Genomic DNA, 22,436 nt, shown 5'->3' with positions numbered 1-22,436 from the left:
CCTCAGCCAACAAACTATATCACAACTGAGGTGGCTATTAACTACATGGTGTTTCTTTAACTTTGTTGGGCTTTTTTTGGAAACAAGGCTTATGTTGACAGTGTCACGAAAAGTCTAAGGTCACTGGTCAGTGCATAGGCCTGGGAACCAAGGATGACAGGCTAGCCCTGGATCCATGGGTTCCTCAGGCTCCGCTGGACACACAGAGGGAAATAAAAATCACCCAGTAAAGCTGCTGCTGCCCCCAGCACTGTCCACAGGAGGAGGGGCTGCACCCTCTGCCACCAACCCGAGCCACTGTGTCCTCAGCAGAGCAGCCTGAGTGCATTTCATGCCCTGAACTGTGCTGGGCTGAGAACTGTCCTGGTTTCAGAGCTGATCCAGAAGATCTGCCAGGCCAGCCCAGGAGAGCAGCTCTCTCAGTCCCAACTGCCACAGCTGCAGCTGCTTCTGTGCCACCTGCCAGACCTGTTGTCGTTTCACTAGGATTGCACAGTACTAAAAAGCTGTAATTCCCCATGTAGAATAGCACCAGCAGCAAATAAACTCACGATTTGGTGTTCAATACCAGCTCATTGCATCTGTCATTTTTTATGGCCAGCTATGGGCAGCATCTTTCAAATCCTTACTTGAATCAATAGATAGTCTTTGACCTCAGAAATGCACCCATGCAAGTAAAAATTAGCAAAATTAAGCCTCCAGTTGATCTGAAAGCCAAATTTTAAAGGTGTTGCAAACTATAATATGGGGTAGGTGGTCAGGTTTTATTACTAGGGGCTGAAGTTTACAGGAGTTGTATTTCTTTGCATATAAGAGAAGGCAGTAAAATGCCACAGGCTGTGGATGTCAGACCAGTTTTCCAGTATATTACTCCAACTATCTATATAATTATCTATAGTTATTTATCCCAAGTTGCAGCAGATTCACTACATGCATAAAGATTCCTAACGCATAATCTATTTTTTTAAAAAATTAAACAGTTGCAATGGTTTCAAGGATTTCATCAGCATCACTGCTTACTTACAGTCCTGTGCCCTACACAATGAAGAACTAAATGATATAAAATTGAAGAGTGAATGTATTTGGCCTGTTCCACAGACAGTCACAGTTTAACCATTAAACAAGTATATTTTCAGAGGCTCCAATGTTATTAAAGACTTCTCAGAGAGACACACAAACCCCACTCCCTCACCCTAGCATTACAGAGTTCAGCCAGTCTCGTTTGTGATCACAAAATCACTAGGCAATCCAAGAGAAGGTTTGACAGCCCTACTCACTGCCAGCACTGCCAAAGAGCTGCCCCTTTGGCTCCTGCTTCAGGAGTTTAAAACTAACACAGGTCTGGCTTGCACTCTGTAAATACCAATTAAAGGACTGAAATTAGGCTAAAAATAAGTGATGCTTTGCTAGATATATCATTTGGCTATTTTCGCAAGTACCCTGCCCAGTGGGTGGAGTTGCTCCTGCCTGGCTGGAAGCAGCGGAACAGGAGCAGGGCTGTCCCCCACGCTGAACACGTGGGACCTCAGCCACTGGTAATGGTACGCCCTTTCCCCAACAGGAAACCAGATTTTCCCTTCCTGTGTGTTCACCTCTGCCTTTAAAAAGAAGCTGTATTACATCTATACATTGAAATGGCTGAGTCTGATGCACTATAGATTGATTTCCTCACTGCTGCCACATTCCAATCACTAGATGAACACCTTCCTTAAAGAGCTCTATCCCGCATCCTTTGGAGCTGCTGCATGCTAGGGAATAAATCAGAAGCTGCCATCATCTGGTGTGCATGCATGCACTGGCTACCCATTTGAATAGTTACTTTTCGCGCCCTGGACATTTTAAATTTCCTTTAGGGGAAAAAAAAAAGTGATAAACAAAGCATTTAATAGCTGAATGAAGAGTCTCAAACTTACAAATACAGTCTTCATTTACTATCAAATCAGTCTCCACTTGGAACTTTTCCTAACAAAGCAGCCTCTGTTGGGGAATTTATTTTAGTCTTTTAAAAATAACAGCACCAGCAAAAGTCTCACCATAAATTCAGCAATTCCTGCACAAGTGCTTTGGCCTGCTTTGCTCACCGAATCAGAATAAGGTTTTGCTGCCAAACACTTTTTTTTGCCACAGAAAGTTAGAGAAGCAAGGACAAAGCTTTGGGTGTATTTACCAATAGGACAGCAACTTCAGGGCTCTCCTGCAAAGGGCCACATTCTGCTGCATCTAAAACAACCACATTTGTTTTCCACAGCTTGTCTGCCAGCAAAAGCAGCATGGACCAAACTCTCCTTTAATAGATGAAAGAGACACTATCTGTGGCTTGTGGGTTTGTTTTTAAGCAGTTTGCATTACCCACATTTTGCTAGTGATTTATGACCTCCAAGCCAAGCTATTGCAGGGCTGCACACCAGCAAAGCCAGTCCAGAATTCAGGCAGATCCTATTCCTCTCGCTGCTAACCCCTGTGGGGTCAGCAGACACCCTGGACCTGGTGACACACTCACCACTAAAAACCTGTTTCCCTTTAGCTTTAAAACCCTTATATCACAAAAGCCATTAGATGCTATGGATGACTGTCCAAGCTTTTTTTTTTTCTTTTTCTTTTTTTTTTTTCAGTTGAAGTTGGTTTATGATCCTGAAATGCAGCTATGAAAATAAAAGGTGTGTAACGGAAGTATATCAAATTCATTAAGCCAGTACTTGGCTATACAGAAAGCCTTGGCAATCAATCCTTTTACCAAAAGGTGTAAAAAAGTTGACATATTAAAATTAAAAAAGGTAGCATCAATAACCAAAAAATTTTCAACCAGTGTTAATAAAACTCCCTTTAAGTCACAACAATTTCAACAGGCAAATAGTCCCAATACAGGCATTGTAAAATAATAAATTGACTCCTATCCAAATATTATCAAATCAGTCTAAAAATGACTCATCTACACTGTTGTCATTAAGAACATATTAAGAATTCACTTTGTCATCAGATGCCAATATTGTTGCTCCAGAAAGTGTGGAGTATTAACTGCAATTTAGCAATTAAACATATGCTTTAAAAAATTGGTTTGTCAATATTAATGCAAAAGATAGTTCCTTACATACAAGTACTGTGCTTGCCAGACAAGTAAGGTAATACTTTAGGTATAAATCAAACAAATTAAAGCAGAATTATACCACAGTTTTCCTTGAAGACTTAGGATTTGTGTGTTGCTTCTGTCAATGTTTAGCAAACTTAAGAAGCAGAACCTTTGGTTCTTTTAGTCAAGTAAAAATATTCTCATGTAACCACAAAAATACAACTTCCAGAGAAAATGCAAGTCCATCAACAAGTCCACTTTCAATAAAACTGAGGTAGTACTGCTCTTTTATTACGTGACTGTGTAAGGAGATTTAGATACAAATCGTCATCTACCACTCAGTTGACTGACAGGTACAGTAATTTTATAAAACAATCCCAACATTTAGTTTGAAAGTCCAAAAAAAAGGAATTATCTGGACTCATTCGCTAGGAGTTAGCTCAAAATGGGAATTAGCCATATTACAAAAAGCTGTTGCTTATGTTGGTTTTTAGAGCCTTATTACCCAGGATTAATGCATTTATAGTTAACACTGCTGTTCATCTTGGTACAAAACCTTAAAATTCTTACAACCTAAAATTTCAACAATGTAAACAGCACTACACACAGTACAGACCTGCCCTGACAGTTGTAGTATGAAAAACTTAATCTGGCACTGTATAATTTAGCAATGTTAATTTAACCTAACTAAAAAGATCTACATTGTGCAAGAAGTATCAGACTTATTTATACTAATCTGAAGTCTTAAAAAAAAAAAAAAAAAAAAAAAAAGGAGCTTAACTTGTAGCCAGGGTCAAATATTTCAGGACAAGAGGAGTAAAAGGAATAACCAAAATCAAGAAAGTGCCTAAAACATGATACAGCATTTTAGAGCCCTTTCAAAGACAAGGCAGAAAAAGGTGTAAAGTAGAAAAATCTGGAGCCTCGGTAATTTCCAGAAACATCCAGAGTTTATGTTTTGTGAAGGACAAGTTGCTTTTTTCACTGCTGCTTCGCCACCGCTAAGTCTGTTCATCCACACACAGGCCCTCTGTGTTCAAGGACAGAATACATTTGGTTTCCTCTTCCTTTTTCCTTCGCTCCATCTCCCACTCCACAAAGGTATCGAAGAGACTCGGCCAGGCCTCGTCCTCGCTGTAGTTGCTAAGGTCCGGTCCAATCACCTGAGTAAAATTTAAAAACATGTTCCATGTGTCCCGGGAGATTCCCTTGATTCCTGAGGGGTTCTTGATTAGGAAGTGTAACCACTGGTCCAAAATAGGGGGCTTGTTTTGGGTGAAAACTAATTTCCAAAGGGCAATGGCTATTTCCCGATGTAGTGACCTCTGTCCTTCTTCAGAGTCCAGGCCAAATTGGAAGGTGAAACGATAGAGATCCTTGAATTTATCCTCCTGCTTGGCTTCGTTTAGGAGGCTGGGAAACCTTGCACAAATGCCATCAATGCTGTCTGCATTTATTGCTTTGCAGCCTTCAAAAAACTCCTTCCTGTTAAGCAAGAGAAGAGAAATTAGTGCGAGCCCTTCCCACCAACCTCACGTGCCAAGTGTGTCCCATCTCCGTTCAGCCACATCGAACTGAAGAGATCATCTGGACGAGACGAGATGTACCCTCAGCCCCACTGGCACACAGATTTTGGCAACGGGAGCCACTGGAAAGATGGACAGTTCCAAGTCATTCCTTCAGGCCTGGGCAACCACACACAACCCCCAGGTGTACTGGGGCACTGTGTTAGCATTTGAAAGATTCTGCTCTCTGGCTTTTCTGGACACTTCCACATCCTGGAATGCCTTTCACATTAAAAACTGAATCTAATTTATCACAGAAAAAATTCCAAATGTTTGAAACTAACACATTTTCCCCAACTTGATTCATACTGTCCCTGTCTAAATGCCCATGCTCTGGGTGAGCTGTTTCCAAGGGACAGAGCAGCTCACTTCTGCTTTTGCAGTGGTTTTTGGTTGCTCTTCCAGCCTGCAAAACCAAAAGAGAGTCACCGGTGCTGGTCAGCAAGGCACCTGCTGAGAGCATGGAAGGGAGCACACCATCACAGGGGCTACAGCACAATGTATGGACACTGCTCCAAGCAGCACCAGCCCTGTACCAAGTGGGACACTCCAGTTTCTCTGATGTTACAACCCGCCAGGAGAGGCAGGAGGCTGGCACAGGATGGGCTGGAGGGAAAACAAGAGGTGGAGCAAAATTCAGGAGAACAGACCATGATGCTTTCCTTGATGGAAGAAGTCCATCAGCACCTGTACCATGAAGCACGCCCTTCAACAAATATAACCTCTCACCACCAGATTTGTCCTCTCCAAGGAAATTAAAACCATGTTAATAATACTCATGGTAGTTGTGCAGAATCATAGACACTACTTACAATTCCTTTACCACCTTAGCAGATACCTGCATCATCAGCCTCCAGTAAATCCACATTTGCTTTCCAGAGTAACTCATCCTTTTGACACACACCCACAGCCACAAAGGCTCTGAAGGTGCTGTTCAGTGCACAGCAGAGGTTTGGGTCAAGGCTTGAACACCGAAGTAATTTTGAAAGTTATAAGCTCAATAAAAATAGGCAGCATTACTCAAATCAATCCAGATAGACCAAAAAATAAAAAAAATTCCTTCTGTCCCTGCAAGTCCTTGTAGGCAGTCTTCACTTGCTCTTACCTGGACATTGCTAACCAAGCTGGGGGAGGGTACTGCAGTTTGGGTTTGCCTACTGGCTTTGTGGGGGGAGTTTTAGCCATTCCATTGTTTCCTGAAGCATCACACACGCTGTCAGCCTGCTGATTGAGCCCCTTGTCCAGAAGGGCACACAGCACTTCAAAAAGCAATCATTTGTCAGCTAGTATGAAACAGCCACCACTGTCAAAACCCTCACATCTCCTTCCCTCTCTATGCTTTAACAAGATTACTCTTGGAAAAAGACATTAAGTGTAACACTGGTTGGACGGGAACAATTCTGTCATTCTTTCGCAGACTGTTAACAGAGTAAGTAGCAATTACTAAAGAATCTCACATTACTTTAAAGGAAAAATTAATTTCAGTGTCCAATCTCATCACCCAGATAATGCTGGATACAGTAAATTGCTTTTGGTAAATCAAAAATAAATTAATGTCCACAGAATCTCACTACACTGTTCATCACTAGCAGCATAATGGCCAAAACCACATCTTCTGAAATCCAGTGTGAGGGGAAGGGGAAAAGAAGACAATACAAAGCTTACCTTCTGCAGTGGTAGGAATTAATTTGATCAAAATGCATGTGTTAGAAGAAATAAGTAAGTGACGCTAATGAGGCTGTCTCTCCACCATACTGCTGACAGGATATACTTTAACATATGAAAATAATTACAAGTTCTACAAGAACTAACCTTGTAAATTTGCACATGGTAGCAGCCTGGAATTTCCAAGCCAAAACTAGTACTTTAAATTCAGTGGGATCAACACAGAGGTCATTGCAAAATCGTTCCATTCCTTCTTCCAGTATGGCATCTTCCCGCTCGTCCTTATACCTCCTGAACAACTCCCCAATCCTTTGAAGAGAAGATTCCTCTGCACTGCAAACAGAGTCTTTCTTTGTATCTCCAGAAAACGTCGGAGGCTGACTGGACTCTACAGCAGCGTCTGTTTTCTTTGTCCCATTCACAAGAATGTCTCCTGTAGCCTTCCCACAAGCTGAGCCATGGTCGTCTTTGTGGACTGCACTTCTCTTGCTGTGGGACTTGCTGCCAGATTCTCTTTCCCCATTTTTGCTGCCAAGGGTAGAAGAAGGGTTCTTGCACTTGGTGACACACTGGCCCATGATGTTGCAAGCCCAGCTCCTAGCACGGTCCCCCTGCCCTTGGACACCCTTGCAGCTGCTCTTCAACACATCTCACCATGCCATTAGCAGCACCCAGCTAACCTGAAAAACAGTTTCAGAGTTAAATTGCTGCCTCTATATAAAGAATATTTGAAGTACTAAATGTGAGATAATTTCAGGCAATTTCAGACTGTTTTACCTAGAAATCAATGCAGCTCACTCAGTAGCTACACTATACTAACGGGTCCTAATAAAGGAAATTCCTAAAATTCTTACTGCAGCATAGGTTACAAAGAGGTTGATTCATGTACAGGCTTCATCATGACAGACCACTCTAACCCAGAAATATTTTAAAGGAAATGTTTTTTTTAAAGTGTACCCACATTTTATATATAGAATATAAGACACTGAAACAAAGCAGGGTAAGGAGGACAGGGACACTGATGGGACAACCTGGCAGAGACCTAAGCATTGGATCTAGGCTGTACCTTCAGCAGATCAGCAAAAGGGACTTCTCAGGGAGAGGGGGAGGATAGGGCTGGCTGTTCGCTGGTTTTGGGGAGGAGGAGAAAGAGTGGAAGTTGTGTGTTTGTTTTTAAACAGAGTTTGGAATCTAAGTTTTGTAGTTAAAACATACACAGACTGTGTTTGCAGAAAGCAGGCAACACTTCTTGTGCAAGAGGGTATTCAGAAATTGTTCATTGTTTCAAGTGGGCTCCTCCCTTCAGTAAGGAGACAGACAGAGGAGGGGGCCTTCGTAACAAAACTTCTTCAGACAGACACACATGCAGATAAGAAGTAGTAATTCCAGTTCAGAAGGGTTTTTTAAAATAAAAATTAAAAGGCCAAAATGATTTCATCATATTCTCTTTTTATAAATCACAAAGCCCTGCATATTTGGAAAAGATATTTTACCCACAGAAAAGGGTTCTCCAATTTTCCCCTGTTAAAACCAAGCTAACACTCTGACACTGCCCTATCAGCGAGCAGCCATACCAAGGACAGTCTCCTTTCTCAGAAATGTCAGCTCCAAGAAAGCAAATGCTTATCACAGTCCTCCTTCACCCACTTATTTGCATTTCACCTCTGCTGTCAATTAGGCAAAAGCTTCAAACAAAAAAAATGAGTTTGCCTTGACTTTGCGTACAATTTCCAGTTTAGAATTAGAACAAGAAAGGAGAGATAAAAATTAAAAAATTAAGAAATACAATAGCTGTCATATCAGTTTTACTGCATTTTTTCTTGGGCCAAGCTTTACTGATACTGAAGCCCTCTTTTAAGCTGTAAACCAAGAGCAGCAACAAGTACAGATGAATTCTCAGATATTAGGATTACAAAAATAAATCTTCTCTCAGCCATTATACTGTTTTGACAAAACAGCATGTGTGCAGCTTCATGAGCAAAAAATTTTGCTAGTAGAACTACAACAGCCAAGTTTTCGACTACCTGGCTCCGCAGTCCATTTTCTTAAGCACATAACCCACACATGAAATTAGCAAATTCCTATTTTTTTTAGCAGCTAAAGGAACAAAGGTATTAAAAATTCTTTCATTGCAATGCTTTAAAGATTAACTTTGCAGGATCATTTTAACAGGCAAGCAAAGTTTGATTGAATGTATTCAAGAAACTTGCAATAATTTGTATTTGAAAGAATTTATAAAAATATGCAAATATACATGTCAATATAAACAATCTGTAAGACAATTTCACTGGTCCTTAGTACTTCCCAGCTCTGTGAGTTGCAAAGCACAGCCTGGCACTGATTTTCATGCTGCCAGGTGCCTGAGCAACATCATCCTCTCCAGTCTACACTAGTCATTATTTCATTACACCAAAACAAACAGGATATTAGTAGGCAGCATAAAAACTGCTTGGTGATTAACTCCCACATACCAGCTTCCCCATCCCATATCTTTAAATTCATCTGAATTAAAATGCTCGATTTACACTAATTCTTGTTCTTCCATCAGTTTCTCAGAGCAGCTAGCACCACAATAGACAAATTTTTCTTTAGAGAGAAGCATGCAGCTAAAAGCACAGAACAAAAAATCCTGAGTACAGACAAGGATTAGAGTTTAAAGCAGAGTTTATGTAGTATAGAAAGCTTTTTGCTCAAAGATATAACAGCAGTCATTAAATACTGGTGATTTGGAACAGCTTTTCCCTGTAGGGGAAGGTTAAGGAACAGCTGCCTATTAGTGAACAGTACTTTCCTCTAAAGCAGTCAAATCACACACATTGTAATTGACAGATTAATCCAATTCACTTGAGGAATCCCAATTTGAAGGGTTTTTTTTTTTTTTTTAAAGGCAGTTTGCAAGAGGGACATACTGTGTCCATCATTTTCCAAAAAAAGTGACTCATGTTGTCATTCTTCCTAAGCAACAGCTTGTATTAATGATGATAAGAATCTAATGTTTCAGGTTTCCAAAGTGACATCACCAATGTGATGAAACTGGTGAGTTTTAAAGTCATTTTCTGTCACAAAAAGAGCACTACAATACACAGAGGGAAGATGTGCCAGCATTATTACACCTGTATGTAAGGAGGTATCTCACCAGCAGTTTCTGAAAACAAGCAAGCCCAGTAGCATTAACCCCTAGAAGGCAAGTTATCCACCTCCCTCACATTGTACCCCTCTAACACATTTTCTGTACTCCTACTTGCCTTACAAAGAGCTGAATGCTGCTCCTGAACAGCCACTGCCTGGGCACTGCTAGCACTACTCTTCCTGCAGTAACAGAGTTCTTCCTTCCTCCTCCCCATCGAGGAGCTTTTCAAAGCACAATCCTACTCCTTATGAACAAATACTAGAAGATACTGATGTACAGTTGCTGCAATTCCTCACTTTTCTTCTACATGAAACTTGATGCCATGTGCCAGATACTTAGAAGCATTCTACCCCAAAAATAGCAAAACCAGCTTGGAAAAAAAAAAATCCAGACTGCATCCGCTGGCAGCTTGTGCATGTATCTGGTTTTGTAAAAGAAAAGTCTTTTGGCACTCCATCAGTTACCCTTTTGCAAATTGCTTTTGCTGAGCTGGATCCACTTCACTAACTAGTCACCTCCGCTTCCTACATGACTCAGGTTTCAAGGCATGAAAGGAACAAGAGCCTTGGAAGGAGATAGAAACAAGTGGGAGAAGCCGGCCCTTTTGTTAAGGAAGGCTGGAGAGAGGATCTAATTGCAGCATCAGGAGCTGCAGTGAAGCCAGAGCTCAAGGAGTGGGAGAGATCCTCCTCAGGAAGGTGAACAGAGCTGTGTGTTCAGCTGCAGAGCAAAGAGAGGATCACAGAGCACAAGAACCTGCAGAGAGATTTCTCCCAGCTGGATCAGGAACTACAGCACAAAGTTCTTGTGTACCCAAATGTTACACTGGATTGGTGGCAAAGCATCAATTCCCAAAAAGATCAGTTCCCAAGAGAAAAATTACTAAGAGGCTTGTATAGCATAAAAGCAAGACATAAAAGGCAGCAGTGATCACTACTTCTGCTGTTCTACTAAAAAGGATCAAAATTCAGGGCTAAGATTGGAGTGCTACAGGATGCAGTGCTCCCAAAGAAGTCTATTACTCAGAAAAGTATTGAGCAATGATCTCCAGTACATATGAATCACCAAGATGCCATCTTCCTCTTGCAAAGCAGAGATCCACAATGACATTCTCTGCACCTTTCTAGAAAGGAGGCAGCAGCTGGGAACACAGGAAGATGAGTGCTGGTGAATACAGCCAGCTAAAGGAAAGTCACCCTCTAAGAACAAAGGATGTGCAGAGCCATATGGCCCCACACATTAAATGAAAACCCAGAAGAGATTACAAAGGCCTTGGCTAATGCTTGGTAGGGCTTTTTGATTTGGTGGGCGTTTTGTGTGGTACTTTTTTCTAAGTGCTGTAAGGAATTTGCAGCATCTTTCCTCCATTTTCAAGTGACCAGATCACACATAACCCAATATTTGAAGGGAGCAAAACAAAGTGACTCACTAATAGCTCTCAATCATACAAGCACACCGTGGCACAATTGAAAACAGGAGCAATGAAGTGTGGGGGGAGCTGGCAGGAGGAGAGAAGATGCAAAGGAGATATTTAAGTAACCCTGTATTTTTCTATAATGACTGATGTTATTGTAGTAACAGAAATTATTGGATATGTCCAGAGAATAAGAAGCAAAACAAGCATTATGCTGTTTAATAAAGTGTTGCATCAGAAGGTATTTATAATGAGTTTCAAAACATAGAAAGTATCAAGAGAGTAGAGGAAAAAGCTTTCCATACATTCAAGAAGACCTCAAAGACAAATTTAGGAAATCTCATAACAAAAGGGGAGACAGCTCAGCCAACCATTAAATCCCCTTCCAAGTAGCATTTCACTAGCTAAGACAAAGACAACATAACTAGAGCTTAACTAAGCCTCAACCCAAACTCAGCTTTTCACAAACACTTGAGCACAGTCTAAGAATTTTACAGAAATACACAACACATTACCTATCTTTTAACAGACAGGGATACATGACTTTAAAAACAGCTGAGGGTAGGGAACAGTATCATGGATGCCCTGTCTGTTTCCAGGCCTGAACAGATTCACAAAGTTCCCTGCTGGGGAGGCAGGAGAGGATCACTGCCACTGCTGAAGCAGAAGCAATCACCGCTCTAACAATTGTGCTGGGCAAGTGATCTGGTAAGCAAACATCTAATACTTACATAGTTCCAGCTACACAGGGAATCATTCCACTAGCTTCACAGCTTCCTTTAGGCTCCCTGGGTTCCACATAGAATGCTGGAAGACAAAAGACCACACAAATCTTAATATTTAGAAGAAGCTATGAAAACCATGAAATGCACCAAATCACTGAGAACCAACTGTGTATTTAATAAAACTCTTCAGAGCCAAACTCCATTTGTTCAAGGAGTCATTTTATAAAAAACCTATTTCATTTTTTTGACTTACAAAGTGGCATTAACACTATTAACTCTGCAGTGTCATATAAACCATAGAACAAGTAGGAAAAACAACAGTTTGTTGTTCAAATTCAAATGTTTGTTAGGAGTAAATACACACTTCCGGATACTTTCATGGCTTTCAGCATGGGAGAGTTAATTCCTCATTTTATGCACTCAAAGCAAAGCAGAGGACATGCTATCACTGTCACTGCATGTTAGCTGAGCACTGTTTAATCTGTGAATGCCAGACAGCTGCTACCTAGCAGAGCATAATTTGGGTCTGTAGAGTAATTCCCTTTTTTCATTCTCTAGCACATTCTTTTCCATGTTTGCTTTCCCATGTTCAGTCAAGCTGGCTCAACTTTGCTTCTTTTAAATTCACAGCTCTGCTGTATAACCAGGAACCTCTGAAGAGAAGACAAAGGTATGTCTGGTTTGTGTAGCAAGAGCAGCAACTGCAGCCCCTAGTCAACACCTCTGTATCTGATCTAGCAGAAAAACACAACAAACAAGAAATCTCTGGCAAAGCTCCCCTGCTCTACCATGCTAACAAAAACACTAAAACATCTCATTTTTACAGTTTTTAGTACATCTAGGGAGCAGACAGGTGATCAAAAGCTGCCTTGCTACATACTTACCATTTACATGAGAATTACTTCTTAGGAAAAAAGTAGGAACATTAGCTTGTTCAGAACTTCCTTCAGCAGAAAGAGGAGGGTGAAGGTAGAAAGACAACCATGAAACAAGGTCTTGTCACACATGCCAATCTCCACGTGAGTCTTCCCCAAACCTGAATCCGATATGTGGAATAGGAAAATTTGACTGACACATGAAACCTAGTTCAGACCAAAGCTGTTGATAAAGCTTAAAAGCCCCAAACATTTCAAAAATGCCTGGAAACTCTAGAGTGGTACTTTCACTCATATACACACACAGAACAAAAATATATCTCCAATGAATCATTTTTAGGCATTTACTGTTGAGATGGAGACCAAGAAGTCTACCTCACACTGGGTTTATATACTCTGCTCCCAAACCTCATCTTCCAACACAACCAACCACCCTTTTTCCCTCCTCCATGGCTTCACAGCTCTTTTAGCAGACACCTCAGTGGGTGCACAGCCACCAGGCAGCTTAACATGCAGGGGAGCAGAGGAGTGTCTGCCTCTCTTACTGTGGAAGTACTAGCTTGAATTTCTTCCGATTTCACCATAGCATCTCACGAATTTAAGAAAATGTAACATCTGGCACATCTATGTTAATTTCTTTTGGACTCCTGCATCTAAATAATTCCTTTTATAAACCATCAGGGAGGAACACAGGGTGCTGTGCAGCCTCATTCCCCAGGAACCTGTTTAAACATCTTACAGTTCACATTTTGAAAAATCATTGTCATGGCAACTTTTTGCAATAAACTACTTTTCAAACATATTTGTATTTCTCTGGAAAAGATCTATGATCCCATGATCCACCAAATCTACATTTCCGGTTGGCTTACTGCACGTACTGTAAGCAAACACTTATTTTAAGTTGAAAAGAAGCTGAATCTCATGGAAATCAGCCCTGGAAACCAGCAAAAGCCAAATTTTTTTCAGGTTGTTTGAAGTAATTTCCATGTTGGCTGACCTATACACACAGGCACACTGACTAGAGCCAGAAATTTTAACATGTTAGAACCTCCAGCTACAATTCTTCCCTTTTCTATTATATTTCTATTCTTCTGAGTTGTCCATTTAACCTTTTTAATATTTTTAATGTGGCAGCATGTGTAAACACAATTATGGGATATTGGAAAAAAGTTAGTATGAGTTAGCAGTTAGAAGATCAAGCTCTTCAAGGCTGTATTTAAAGGCTGTCATAGCACAGCAATGCACTGACTTCATCCTAAATCATGTACAGGGAGTGCAGTGGGGGTGGAGAGAAGCATCAGCAGGGTGATGGCACAGGTTTTTGTTGCCCTGATCTTTTTCAGCCTTCTGATGTTTGCATTTTTGTAGTAAAGTTTCTCACAAATTTTCATCTAAACAAAAGTAATGCTATTGTAAACTGTTCCTCTTGCTTATCATTCCTCTCTTGAGGAGGAACAATTGATAAACTTCTAGTTTAACCAGTGTAGTGGAGGAAGTGTCAACCTCATTGTCCAAAATCTATATAAATCGAGATGGAAAAATAAACTCCCCTCTTTTTGCCCTGACGACCTGATGGTGTGCGTGTCGTTCCTTTTGTCTCCTGTAGCAACAGGTCTTGGTTCAGTCCCTGGGCCAGACCTGTGAGGTGTAGCTCAGGCTGTGGTCACCACCTCCCCTCCCCCTGTGCTGCTGAGGAGCAGCAGCATCACAGCACAGTAACTCAGAGAACAGCCTGCACTGCTCATTAGCAAGCCCTCAGCAACCCACGGGAAAATGAGTAAGTAAACAGTGTGGACCCTTGGGATGATGGAGGCCTTTGTTTTGCTCACCAGCCTCTTTCTGCACCTGTGTCTAAGCCCCTGGGACTTTGCTCTCCTGAGCACTGGGCAGGAGGATCAGTGCAGGCCCTCCACACTCCCAGCAGCTTTCCCAGAAGAGCAGGCAGCCTTCTCACCTGTGGGGAACCAGTGAAGGATCAACGGTATTGTTTCCCTCTTCAGGAGGCAGAAACGGAGAGGATCAGCCCTACACGTGGAAGTTTTCACTGTGCAGTTCAGAGTTCTACACTACAGCACCAAGCACTTAGTGCACAAGTGTTACAGCACAAACCAAACTCCTGTCAAAGCTCGCACATTATGGAAACTGCTTATTTCAAGTCTGAACCTGCAATGAAACTTTCTCAGTAGAAGCCCTTGGAGTGCAGCACAATGGCACATTATGGGCTCTCAGGAGCCCAGAACACACCTTACCACATCCCCAACCAAGCGCTGCGCCAGCACCTGTCTGTCACGCTGATCTGTTCCACACCACTGCTGCACAAATACATTTATGCAAAGTTACTCAGGAGGAAGTCTAAAAGCAGGACAGTCATGCTGCAATTAGTTAAAATGAATTATTAGTTTGTGAGGCTTCCTGCAATTGAAGAACTTTTCAATGAATAACAGACAGTAATGGTTTTGTGGACAGACACATGAGAACTTTACCAATCTGTTGCAAAACAAGGTAACAAAACTATTTCTGATTAACCTCAGTTTGAGTTTTGGAAACAAAACAGCTTTAGAAATGTGATCAAACTGGGTAAAATTTGTCTCTGCAGAACATGCCTGCATAGAGTAGAAGCTAGTTATACAGACACCTGAAAAGGCACCATGCAGAGTTCCGGCTGCCACTTGGCAGAAGGCTACACGGCAGTCTAGGGGAAAACCAAGCCAGGCAACAGCTATGTTGGAAGCCTGAATACTTTCTCAAATGAGAAGTGGACTTCTCTGAGAAAGGTCATACTGGAAAGGCTTAACTGCTTTGGAAGAGAAAGCCAGGTACAAAAATATGAAAAAAAAAATCAGAAACAACTTCACCATATTTACAGTCCATAACGCTGGGCACGGTCTCAAGACCAAGAATCAGAGCTATCACCAAATCTCTTCCCAAAGGAACCCCCTCCAATCACCAGGATGCAGGCAAAAGTCTCTTTACAACACCTGAGCCTTGACCTGGTGTGCTGCCACTTCAAGTACAGAGCTTACACATTACAGGAGATTTTTCCATTCAAGACTGGGCAGAAGAAACCTGCTTTCTGCACTCTTGAAGAGCATCTGACTCTGCATGCACCCAGGGAGCACGACACCACACTTCATGTTCAAAGTTCAACTAGCAGTCTCAAGAAAAAGTGGAACGGATGTTCCAGATCTGTAGTTTACTGCATGCAGCTAATTGTGTAAGGCTAGCATAAGGAAAAATGAATAATAATGTGAAAAATGATAGGCAGAGGAAGACTAAAGCACCTTACTACTTTTTCTTATGGCCTTAAGTAGCTTTTTCAGCAGACACAAATGCATCATCCTTGAATCCCTCCCTTCCCTTTACATTCCCTAACCACACAATACCTGACTTACTGATTACTTCTCATTGTTTTTCCATTTGGCCCCATTAAAAAGTTTTCAATTGTTTCCTATTATGTGCTTCATTTTACTTTATTAGGTGGGTGGAACAATTTGTTAGGATTATCATATTTTCAAAGAACAAACCCAAGTCCGATTAGCCAAACAGAATATAATTTTAGAAGGGTGCCTTCAGGTGCTTTTGTAATGTAAATAAATTAATGAACTAATTCATGCAGCAGCAGTACTTGTTTTTAGAAGTCTATTTAAGCTATGAGCAAGACAATGGGCAGAGGGGAAATCAAGAGAACCAAACAACAGAACTATTCAAGATCATGCCATCAGTTTTCAGTAAAGCTGAAACCAGAACCCAAATCAGATTCCATCCAATTCCCTAACTCACACATAACTCAGACATAAACAAACTCATTTATTTTGCTGCACATAATTCAACCACCTTCAAAAAACAAAGGTTCAGTCGCTGAGCAATTTATCTCCATCCATTTAAAAACTACCGGTACTTCCCTTCTCCGTCAAGATCCTTGTAAAAGGCCATACAAAGTCCATCTTGTACAAAAATGCAAATAATCTTCTAATGAGAGTCTGTGTGGTTTTCCTTTTCATGTGCAAAGGGTTGTAAAAGAATAATTCTTCAGTATTTTTCCAGGGTACACTGTAACTTTTGCACAGTGTGACAGACCTTTAACACCTCGGCATGTACTATGAATAATTAAAGCAGCTCATGCCAGGAGAAGAGTTACTCTGTGCTGACACAACCAGTTCACATCTCTACAGCAAAACTGCAGATTATGGGACCAAGAGAAACCACAGCCCCTGTGTTTTTGACAGAGATGCATCCCACTGAAAACATCTGAAAGTAATTGTACTACAAATATTTACCTTACCCTGGGGCTCAATCCATTCTGCAAATTAACCTACGGAAAATTGCAACTCTCTGCAGCCAAACCAGAATAACTTCGCAAAACCACCTCAGTCTACAATCTACTCGGCAATGGAAATAAAAACATTTACTTTTAAACTGAGCTAAGTGTGCACAGATTTCCTTTTACACTGAATTCAGCTATCAGACTTCACCTTGAAATGTCTGAGGTGCCTTTACCAATTACATGAAGCTGAATATAATTCAGGTATATATGAAGTGACTCCTGTAATAATAAGATATGCTTTAAACTAATTGTACTAAGTTAACAACTTCATATTTCTTACTGTTCTCAACAATGAAGACAGCATCACACACAAAAAAGGAAGCCCTTCCAGCAGCTCTGGCTAACAGTCTCCATCCTCCAGCAGAAAACAGCTGTGAGACACAGCACTTATCATTGAAGGGACAAGCTTAAAGACAAGAGCCAGACCACCTCATAAGATCCCTGCTGGCAGCAGATGCTCATCAGGAGTTTACAGAATGCCCACTGGCCGCCACAGTGAGTGTAACACAGTTTACAGGCTGCCAGCCAAAAGAATCACTCACTGCACACAGTAGTATAGGAACTTCAGTACCAGCTGACCACATAAACACTGGAATCATATCTCAGTTATGTGCAACAAATTGTTTTAAGTGAAAGCACTGACATATGAAAGTGCCTTAAGAGCATATGCTTGGATTTTTAAACTGACTGCAGTTTCTAAAGCAGAAAATGCATGCAGCCACCCGCAGAAACCCTAATTGTCTCTCCTGATTTGATTTGCAACTTCCCTATTTCAGTGAACATCATCAACATTTCCCACTGTACAAAGGATGCTGTAGTATTTTGATGCTAACTGCATCAGTAGCTTCAAAGGAGCTCCTCTGAGTACCTGAACTTGGTCATCAGTTGTAACCAAGACTTTCACCTCTCCTTGAGAAATCTGCTGGGAGCTTCACCCAATACACACTTTTTATATATATATATGTTTTCACATATTCTTGATTTCTTTTGACATTCTGTGCCCCACAAGAGACTAGGTGTGTACACATCTATCCTGCGCTTTGTGAGACATAATCACTAACACCAAGCAGAGGTAACCACTGGAAGCTGGAATACATCAGACCTTTGGCACTCCAGGCCACTCTGATCCAGAATACTCAAGGCTTTCTGTTCAGACTCGTTGGCAATGAAAATATTGAACAGTCAGCATATGACCAAAACCAAAAGCTAGGACATTTGTGTTTGTGAGTCTGTTACTAAGCTGCACATGCCTCCCATAATCATAGGTGCTACGATGATTTTTTTCCCTCCCTTTCCATTTTAAAACAAAAGGATAAGACTGCGTTACAAGTTCCAAAGCTGCAGGAGGAAAAGCATCACACAAAAAAAAAAAAAAATCAAAGAAAGAACTAAAAACTGTCACTTTCTGCTACTACATGGATGCAAAAATAAGACTGGTATATTTCAGGAGCACATAATCCTTTTGGTTCAAAAAAACCCACTTATGTTCACTAAACAGGAAAAGCGAGACAACAAACAACTATGACTGTCATACTGTCACTGGCAGTCTGACTTTGTGGGAATAACAAACTGTGACAGGAGGTCAGGAACAGCATTCTCACATTCTGCAAAGTAAGTTTTGTCTTTCACAAAACAGATGCTGTAGACAGAACAGCATTTATAACCATTCTTTCTGAGACACCAGAAAATCATAATAGCTTACTCTCTTAACTCAAATCCTGCCTCACCACCTATGCTTTTGTTGATTTCTCTACAGTTTTCCTACTTCTATGAAACAGTTCTTTAATACTTAAGTCTAAGCAGTCCCCTGTCATTCTTCTAGCAGTAAAACATTGCAATTAAATAACCTTTAACTAAAATCCAGATTTTCTGCTTCCTTTAATATGCAGATCATTGGACCAGAGAGCTGCCCCCCAAGACACATGGATAAAATGGAGACCTAAATAGGCCAATTCTCAGATTATATTTTAGGCAAGAAGATTTGGTTCCCTATTTGCTCTGTTATGGTCAGCACTGAGATCAAAATGTAAAAGCATCACCACACTATCACACCAAAGCCAGACGTGACAACGAGAACCTCCTCATGTCACCACAACAAACACTGGCACTTTGTGCAGGGGAAATCAGAGCTCCCCTTGGCTTTGCCAACCCCCACCTGCCTGGGACTCTCCAATTTGCTGACCCACAGCCGAGTGGATCCACAAACCCTCCACAGGGAAGGGGGAAGCCAAGGTGCCTGTGAGCAATGGGAGCACGTCTGCAAGTCTTGGATTTCCTGAGCACTCCCTGGGAAGGTTTCAACCCAGATCTGTAATTACCTGACTCAAGCCAGAGTCAAAAGAAATGGGGGGAGGAGGAAAGAGGAATCACTGACTGTTTCAAAAGGCACACTCGAGAGACTTACTGTCCAGAAGACACTGAGAAAATCTGCACAGACAGTTTACTTGTGTCCCATGTTTACAGGGGGTAAATTGCACTTGGCACTTTACCAGAAGGCAACATTTGCCTTGAATATTTGCCATGAAATTACCATTGTTTCAAGTCAAGTTACTATGTCATTACTGCTGGGTAACTTAAGAGTCAAGTACACAATTAATCCATGTCACCAATGCAGACAGTCTGCAAAAACATTACAGCCATTAATCTAGTATTTTTAAAAAGGAAGAAGGGGTAAGAGACAAAAGAACTTATTAGACTTCCAGTAACCAGAAGACAAAGCCTGTTAGTCAGAGGCAAATAGAGGAAAGGAAGCCAGCAAGATAAGGTGCAGACCCCCAGGGAAAGGCAGCCAAAGAGAAGGAGCACAGCCAGGGAATTCTGATGAAACTTTTAAGGGGGTTCCCCCTTATCTTCTTGTGACTACCAAGTCCCTCGAGTGTTCACAGATTGTTCTTTCAGCCTTCCAAGAATTCTGACTACCAATATTCAGCTCCTTCTGTATTTTTGATGATGAAAGAAAGGACTGTTTTTCTAACATCCTATGCTTCTATTTTTATAGTCTCTTCTTACTCAGGGCAGAGTCTTCCTGTTACATTCATGTACAGACTCATGTGCCTAATAGAACAATAACACCGTTTGTGCAATTTGGAAGTTCTTACAAACTGCCAAAACCCCATCAAGATGGATTTTATAGTGCTCCAAGACTCTAAATTAAATTCACCAACACTTCCCTAGCACCAGTGAAGAAAATCAAGTGCTTCAGTGTGGGACAGATTTGAGCAGTGCTGGGGCACTCTCACTCCTTCCAACCTGCAGCCATGCATCTCTGTATCCTCTGTGCATTCCTTTCTGCCATTAGGAAATGCAAGTGTAGAAGCTGTGTCTGTCCCCTCTTTTTCCATCCCTTTTCCACCTACATTATACCCCACTGCCTCTGTACACATACCCAGCACAGAGGATTCTTCCTGTTCCATAAGCTGAACCAAAGCAAGCAGCAGAACCAAGCCTCTTCCTTATCCACTCAGAAATTTGTCAGAACACATCTTAGAAGACTGTCAAACTGTCTGGTAGCCCTTCTTGCTCAGTATATACTTCTTCAAATTATTTCAATAAGGGCCTTTCAATAGAGCTGTTTTTAGTTGTCTATCAAAGCCACTCCATCATCTGATCGTCTTTTTTCAACACAATTCATTCTAAATGGAAGCAAGATGTAATTATTAATGAATTTCCAAGATCAACAAATTATGAGAACTACTGACATAAATCATTAAGAATTTGCTATGAACACAACAACATTCAACTTCAAAATAAAGCAAGAATCCGGGCAGAAAAGGCACCTAACACAACCCTGAAGATGCTGATTACATGAGCTGATTACAGCTCATATTGCAGGCTGTCAGTTTCACAAAGAAAGCAGCCAAGTAGTACCAAAGCTGTAAGTTCCCCTGTGATTAGTTGTTTTTTGGGTTTGTTTTTTTTTTTAGGAATTACAGTATTCATGCCTACATACAACTTGCTATTAGGAAATAATCAGAGTTTTAGAAATCATTACAAGAGCTGGTATTTGCAAGAAGTTTGTAAAGCCAGTTGCACTTTGCAAATCTGAACTAATTCAACACACATCACAAGCTCTCCTTTTTCTGCTGATGTGCAGAAAACCTTTGCTGTGAGCTGCCTATCTTGTACAAGCGAATGTTTTCCACAGGCCAGCACAACACACCTGTCTGGGGGAGACTTTGAGGACAGACTACACAATTCACAAGAACATGAGGTCAGATCTCTTTACTTTCACATGCAATCGTAACCAAGGGACTGTGTTTCCTTTTCTGAGGATTATCTTTCACCAGGGAAACATGCAGCAGTGTTGAGATGCAGTCAAGGGACATAAGTACTCAGACACTCTCTCTTCCCATTGCTGTAGCCCAAAAAAACCTAATACTGCAGCTACACATTAACTGTTTAACAAAGAGGTTTTTAAACACATAAGAATTTGTCTAGATAATGTCTTCTGGTCAACTGTTCTCTCAAAAAAATACAAACCATGCCAGTGAGGCCTGTAGTTTTCAAAAAGGTAGGGCAGTTCTGTGCTTTTTGTTTGTACAGCTACGCTCCCTTTTTTTTTTTCAAAGCATTTAACTCATTACGCCTTTAAATTATGTGACAGACTCTACCATTCTAAAAAAGTTAGCAGCTGTGGATCAATGCTGTATTCTGACACTTGGCATCAGCCTGTTCAGTTACCAATGTAACATTCTGAAGGGCAGCATATCAGCTCTGTTAACTGTTTAAAAGATAATCAATGATTCTTTCCAGCAACCACAGCACTGATAGGAGAGGCATATTCTTCCAACCAATATTTGCTCAAAACACTGATTATGCAAGTTATAATTTAAGTTGTTATGGGTAGGTTATTAGTACCACCACGGCCCCAGAGAGTGATTAATGCAGATTGCAGCTTGCACAGGAAAGGTAAACACGCTCAGGGGAGGAAGAGCTGAAGTAGGAAAAAAAAAAAGTGGCTGTGCAAAGGGAGTATGCTCAGATAGCGAAAACTACCTTGGAAATAAATCGCTTTACAGTTTATTTCTCTTTCTCCTGAAAACACAAGGAACATTCCCATTCTGGCGTGGCACGTGAGGAGGCTGGGCACGAAGCACCCGAACAAAGCGGCCGCTCTCCCCGGCCCCGGGGGGCTGCGGGGCCGTCCCACGGGCCGTGCCAGGACTCCGCAAACGAAAACACACCGGAACGAAACAAACCAGGAGAGCCAAACCCCGGGGCGAGGCAGCGCGGCCGCTCGGGGTGCGGGGCGAGCGCGGGGACGGCACGGCACGGCACGGCCCGGCAGCACCGGACCCCACCGGAGCAGCGTCCGGCCGGGGCCGCCCCGCCCGCGGCACGGGGCAGCGCCCGTCAGGCCGCTCCCGGCGGGCCGTCCCGTCCCGGCGCTGCGGGGCTGCGGCTCGGGGGGCCCTGACGCGAGGGGGCGGCGGCGGCGGCGGCGCGGGGCCCCCCGAGCACAACCGGCCCCGGCGGGGCTGAGGAGCGGCGCGGCGGCCACGGACGAACCCCGCCGCCCGCGCCGTCCCCCGCGCCGCGCCGAGCCCCGCGCCGCCCCCGCCGCCGCTCCCCCGCAGCCCGGGCGGACGGGAAGAGCTGCGGTCCAATTCACTCACCTCCGCGGCGCCGAGCGGCTCTGCCTCCACCGCATCACTTCCGGGCGAGCGCTCAG

The 22,436-nt window shown here is 42.2% G+C and overlaps 1 protein-coding gene across 3 annotated transcripts; it reads right to left on the bottom strand.

Moving 5' to 3' along the window:
• Positions 1 to 3,705: 3,705 nt before the first annotated feature.
• On the bottom strand, positions 3,706 to 22,436 carry DCUN1D3 (defective in cullin neddylation 1 domain containing 3). 3 transcript variants are annotated; one of them, XM_083872884.1, is made up of 5 exons: positions 22,381 to 22,423; positions 12,451 to 12,602; positions 11,573 to 11,648; positions 6,445 to 6,977; positions 3,706 to 4,552 (listed from the first exon to the last, which is right to left on the bottom strand). In XM_083872884.1, exons 4-5 carry the CDS (start codon positions 6,873 to 6,875, stop codon positions 4,069 to 4,071), a joined length of 915 nt encoding a protein of 304 aa, XP_083729010.1. In that variant the 5' UTR covers positions 6,876 to 6,977; positions 11,573 to 11,648; positions 12,451 to 12,602; positions 22,381 to 22,423; the 3' UTR covers positions 3,706 to 4,068. The 3 variants fall into 3 exon arrangements, with proteins under 3 accessions (XP_083729010.1, XP_083729011.1, XP_083729009.1); XM_083872885.1 differs by lacking the exon at positions 22,381 to 22,423 and adding an exon at positions 21,761 to 22,104; XM_083872883.1 differs by lacking the exon at positions 12,451 to 12,602 and having other exon boundaries at positions 22,381 to 22,436.

The sequence above is a fragment of the Zosterops lateralis genome (assembly GCF_965231275.1).
Source record: "Zosterops lateralis genome assembly, chromosome: 15".
NCBI classification, from domain to species: domain Eukaryota; kingdom Metazoa; phylum Chordata; class Aves; order Passeriformes; family Zosteropidae; genus Zosterops; species Zosterops lateralis.
The sequence above is the reverse complement of the archived record's forward strand: the minus strand, read 5'-3'. Positions and strand labels throughout refer to the sequence as shown.

Bases quoted from the DNA above. Each gene is read 5' to 3' on its own strand.
- DCUN1D3 (XM_083872883.1), bottom strand. From the start codon at position 6,875: ATGGGCCAGTGTGTCACCAAGTGCAAGAACCCTTCTTCTACCCTTGGC. The intron at 4,553-6,444 runs GTTAGTTCTTGT...CTTGCTTAACAG, and splicing joins ACCATGTGCAAATTTACAAG to GAAGGAGTTTTTTGAAGGCT.